The 5,624-nt window shown below is 41.0% G+C and overlaps 1 protein-coding gene across 1 annotated transcript in view; it reads right to left on the bottom strand.

The window, feature by feature from the left end:
* Nucleotides 1–3,154: 3,154 nt before the first annotated feature.
* Nucleotides 3,155–5,624, bottom strand: part of dolpp1 (dolichyldiphosphatase 1) — a 5,461-nt gene continuing 2,991 nt past the window's right edge. The window contains exons 5-8 of the mRNA XM_083930156.1: nucleotides 5,591–5,623; nucleotides 5,296–5,424; nucleotides 5,074–5,163; nucleotides 3,155–3,669 (exon numbers count right to left, since the gene is read on the bottom strand). Coding sequence (XP_083786282.1) covers nucleotides 3,633–3,669; nucleotides 5,074–5,163; nucleotides 5,296–5,424; nucleotides 5,591–5,623 — 289 coding nt within the window. The 3' untranslated portion in view covers nucleotides 3,155–3,632. The remainder of the gene's footprint in view (nucleotides 3,670–5,073; nucleotides 5,164–5,295; nucleotides 5,425–5,590; nucleotide 5,624) is intronic.

A 5,624-nucleotide genomic window follows, 5' to 3' on the forward strand; every position in this document is an offset into this window, starting at 1 on the left:
ACAGAAAATACATTAAAAAGGTCTGTTCTAATGCAGTTGTTTACTCTGGAAAGGTAGGAAAAACAGTTTCACCAATGCTACTATATCTCAGAGCTATCTGACAAATCACACATACTTAAGGATTTCTATCTATGTGACCTTCTTTTGATTACTAATGTAATATTTTTTCACTTCCATTCCCAGAGCCTCCCCTGAAACAGCGCGGAGCCCCTTGCGGGGACTCATGTGACACTTTAAAAACATCTGGTTTACACGATTACAGAAATAATTTGTTTGCAAGTTAGAAATTTTACTTTTTAGATGATTCTTTTCTCCTTCTAATTCTTATTTTAGTTTGATTATAATGGCACAAATCTGATGCTATGGAACACACGCCTGTCATAATCTGCCACAACAAAACCAACACAAAGCTAAAACACTAAAATGCATTTCTCCCTTTTCCCCTATGGTCTGAATGAGTCACTAAATTTGTTGCATGACGCGTTTTACAGATAAAGTCGTAATCTCCACTGGGATGGAGCTAGACTCTCCAGGAACCTGTCCATTGGAGCAGTCTCTTAAACACAGAACCCTAAATTACATTTTTGAGGAGAACTCAAGGTTTGCTGCATGCAAAACTGTACAGAGTCTTGAACAGTGTCATCTAAATCATAAATCTCTTGTAAAAGGTGAACTGCTGTCCCCTGTTTTTGGTATGTGTGGCCAGGAACTACACACATTGCACCTTTAAGCATAACATTGCAATAACAATCTTCAACCAGTGGATGTCAGTCCTCCTATGCTTTTAAAGTTTAGTGCACCTCTGATGGTAATAAAGTGTGTAATATATCCACAGGTATAATGTCTGTATGGCCTTAACCCTTTATAACCCAGACAGTTTGAGACACACAAGATTTAAACAAAGAGACATCCGAGGGAGGTGACCAGCAGCTCTGGACCACTACTTTCCAAATCAAAAGGCTTCTCCAGAAGTGCTCACTGCTCGTCCAAAAAGTGCAGGTCAGAGAAAATATCTCAGAGAAACAGAAATAGGTTGAGGTCGTCATTTGTTCTTTTTATATCCAGGCTATGCCCGTTCTCGACAGGTGTTTGGGGATAGCCTGAGGTTAGACCTGAAGAGTGACTCAAATATGGAATGGGTTGTTTAAATAGAGCAGATGTTTCTTTGGGAAAGGCCTGAAGTATTTTTTTCCAGCCGTGTTCAGCAGTGAAGGGAGAGAAATGCATGACGCGCCCTTCGTTGTTTGAACTGAACAGAGGGATATTTCTCTTTTGTCACCTACACTAGCCTGTGTAATCTCCAGATACTTACTCAAATGCTCGTCTCTGGAAAATATTAAATATTCAATTATTTGCTGCATTTTCCACAACCATTTATCTCTTTGGAGAGAAAACGGTTGAAGAATATTGTAGTAGGTCCACCTGAGTGTTGGCTTGCTCGGATCATATCAGCAAGTTATAATCGGACACAAAGTATCAAATTACATACTGTATTTAAGTTTCTACAGTCATATCGTTTTAGCCATGTCAGCAGTATCCATCCCTTTGGTCCAGAAACATCTAATTTGGTTCAGACATCCATGTTTCCCAGAGGAATCCTTTGGCACACCTCTGCCTTTTCCTCTAGAGCCACCTGTGATGACATTTGTGTCTCAAACTATTTAAATGTCATGAAATTTGTCCCTCTCAGAGTGCATTGTAACTACTTTAGTGATCTCTAAACTTGTGATGCAGCACAATCATAAGGGCAAAACTGAAACGTCCAAAACTTTGAATTTTGACCAAATACCTGGAAAACTACTTTCATTCCCATCAGCCTCAGCTGTTCTTTGGGCTTAGTGCCAATTGTCAAATGCTGCTGACACACTAAACTCAAGACAGTGAACATGGTAAACATTATACCTGCTGAGCATCAGTGTGACAGCCTGGCATCACTGCAATATTCCTCAAGGACTGAGATGTCTACTCTATAGATGCTTTCTATCATGTTTCAGGTGCCTCTTGCAAATCTTTTCATCAGTAAAACCTTTCACTTCCTTTTTTCTTCACCTCACTTTCCAAGTCGGTGTTGCATCAGGACAGATAAACTGAGACACTGTGATGGGATAACAGCCCAGCTGCCATCAAACACGCTACACTGACTGATGCACTGCAGTGGGAAACGCAGCGAGTATACCATCAGTAACTTAGACTTTAAAGTGACACATATGCTCAACCAGAAACACGCAACACAGCATCTGAATTTCAAAAACATGCCGCTGTATTTCAAAGCATGACACTCGAACCATGTCTTGTACATAAACACATTTTTATTCAGCCTGATATAGGTAACACATGGAAGAAAAAAAAAATCAATGCTAAGAGAACTACTTCCCTTTGTGGAGCTAATGATATGACAGTTTTAAATCCGCTTCAGATCCCCACATGACAACATTAGCTGCTGTGGGCTGTGAGGAATCAAGCATAATCACATGCTACGACTAACCTGAGGCTTTTTTTTTTTTTTCATTTCTTCAAAAATAATACAAAAAGAAAACGTATCCCCTCAGCAGTCTTTATGTGTGTTTTCACTAAATGATATGGAATGTTATCTTGGGAATGCAGGTCAAAAAGAAAATGCTTCTCTGCAGCGGCAAAAAACAAGATAAGAAACTGCATGAATAAAAAAAAGAAAACTGGTTCCCAGAATCCTGTTCCCGGGCTGCTACCGTGTGTGAGGCATTAAGAAAACACCACCTCAGTCCAACGTGTGTTCAATGACGAAAACAACGGAAACCTGCTGCTGTGATTCAGTCTCATAATCCTCAAACGTGGACACGAACAGAAAGCACAACCTCGATGCTCAATTATAGTACAGATTAAATTGACACTGCTTGCAGATCAGCTTTGGAGTCTAATATAGTAGGACTGACAGTCATGTACACAAAGCAAAGACTGATGAGGGAAAAGAGGTGGAGGGTCTTAACATTAAACTAGTGTTAGTCGCTTTTTTATAACTTGTAAATTTCACAAAGTGCAAATTTTCATTTATATTACATCATAACCAATTTTAGAAATTGTTCATTTTCTATTATATAACAATGAAAAATGGTTAATTCCACATACCCCCAACCTAGCCATAACCGACCACCCCCCCCCCTCCCCTACCGTTCCCAACAGCTATCCATCCAAATAATTAAAAAAGGAATCACTAAATACATGCTGCAATGACGCCCACCGATGTTTGAAACTTGACCAAAGCCTCTTTTTTAGTCTCCTTGAATCTCTTACAGTACACTGTTAATGTCAGCGTGCGTTTATAGTTAAAATATATATATTAATCTATCATTAAATAGTATGCCTCTTGCACAGTCTTGCATGCATTGAAGAGCATTTTGGGCAAGCTGTACAAGAAGGAGAGGCGGGTGGACGGACTTGCTCAGGCTGTAGGCTCCGGGCCAGGTCCAGGCACTCTTTCGCCACCTGTAAACGGTTTTTGCCCTTTACTCCTTGCAACCACGTCGGTCCAAAAGATGGTTCTCCAGTGTGTTTTTGTCAAGTGAGCATTTGTGTGTGTACATGAGTGTACGTGTGTCAGTATGTGTGTGTGCGTGTGTGGTCCTAAACTTAGTTTCACAGAAGAACTGTGTAGATCACTGAAGTTTTGTTCCAAGCTTTCGTTGTCTGTTCCTAGAAGAGAGTACAAAAATACCGTCATTGAGTCACACAAGCATTAAAAAGAAACTCTGTTATATTCAATGGAATCGGAGAATAAAGCAAAGGACTAGGGCCAACATGTTAGCTTGCACCCTACAGCAGTCAACCAACTAGCACTGCCTTATTTCCACTGCATGGTTCGGCTCGACTCATTTTTGGTACCAGGTCCTTTTCTCTATTTTTGCTTTCCAAGACAGATAGTACCCCTCTAATTGTAGTTGGGATTGTTAGCTGATCACCAGCACAACGCCACACGAAACTGCCGGGACATCGTCATGGTTTCGCAGGTGCCATTTCAAAAAAATCTGGGGCAAGTGAACAAGTAAATTGATTTTACCATCTATTAATGGTGGCTTAGCTATTTAAAAGTTCAGTGCTAGACACAGTTCTCTCTGACCAATCAGTTGTCTGCAGTCAGACTGCAGTTATCGATTATTTTAGTATTCAATTATACTGCCAATATTGCCAGTGTACAGGGACGGCTGTAATAAGTTGTTACAAAGTTTTCATCTCATGTGAACAAGCCTGACTGCTAGTTTGACACGTTAGACATTTCTATTTATATCTTACAATAAGGTGATTCTAATAATTGTTGGGATGTCTAGACATTTGATCTCGGGACAGTATCAAAAAAGCTGGTATTACTGTCCCGTGTTACAAGTGTCCCCGGTCTCCCCTAGAAGTCAGAATTTTGGTGAACAGAGCTCTGCGGGTGCTGTATCTGTGCTGCCGGGTCAGGTCTGCTCAGTGGACTGGATACTTTCTGCTGAGATGCTGAAGCACTGACGTCTTGCTAATGTGGTACGCTAGTTTTCATTTACCATTGACACACGGTACAGAGTTTCCATTTAGTTTTAGATTTAAAGAACCCCGCACTTTGAACACTTTTCTTTTTCTCTGGCCCGTCTCTTCTCTTCTTTTCACCCCACACTATTTCCACCCTCTTCCTCCGCTTCCTATGTGTGCCATCATCTTCCTAACAGCATGTGTCCCCCATGGATTTGGTGTACACAGCGTGAGCAAAGACTTAGTAATAAGTAAGCCGGGAGAGGACTCTGTATACGGGACAGTCACTCTACCATTTGAGGTATTGGGCGCCGCTCCTCTGTGATTTTTAGTGATCAAGATACTCATGAATTAGTGTCAGCCCTAGTCTGCACCAAGTACTATCCACAATGTTTGCTAATGGAAAAACCAAAAAGAGTAAAACTGAGTAAAGTCTGTGCCATACCACACAGTGGAAATGAGGCACATGTCACCAAGCCCTTAGCTCGGTTTATTTCCCTAGGACATGTAGGTATCTCAGTACGCCACTTTTTGGTGTGACCAGGTTTTCACGGCGATAAATGTGGTGAAGTGGGTGACTAATACATTTACCTTGCTTCTGATCTGGTCACTGTGTACTCAAACCATAAGATGTTGGGGATCAGGCTCGTGTCTCGCACCAGGAAGTACTCTGATATTGGCCTATAAATTGCGAAAACATTGAAAGAACAAGAGAACCGTTAAAGACCAGTTTTATCCACTTATTGAGGCTGAGGACAAATCGTCTTCCCCTGTGGCGTAAGGAGGTGGCAGAGAAATGAGAGCACTACTTACCACGCTGCTATTTTGGGGAATAATGGTGTCAGCACCTCTTGTGTGAAAAAGAACCAGATTATGCCAATTGTACTACCGGCCACTCCTCCATAGAAAACCTGACTCCAGGTGTGATACAACAGGTAGACCCTAAGAACGAGTATCAATAAACATGTTAAGGAAATCACAGGGTGATCCTGGAGTCTCAAACAAGTCTAGCACGCACTTCAAATAGTAAATTGAAAATACTTTTTTGCTCTTTTCTGACATTTTATAGACAAATAATAATGATAATAATCGTTAGTTGCAGCCTTACCTGCTGTATGAGACTGATAAGGCCATGCCCAACA

This window comes from Echiichthys vipera (assembly GCF_963691815.1).
Source record: "Echiichthys vipera genome assembly, chromosome: 16".
Lineage (NCBI taxonomy): Eukaryota > Metazoa > Chordata > Actinopteri > Perciformes > Trachinidae > Echiichthys > Echiichthys vipera.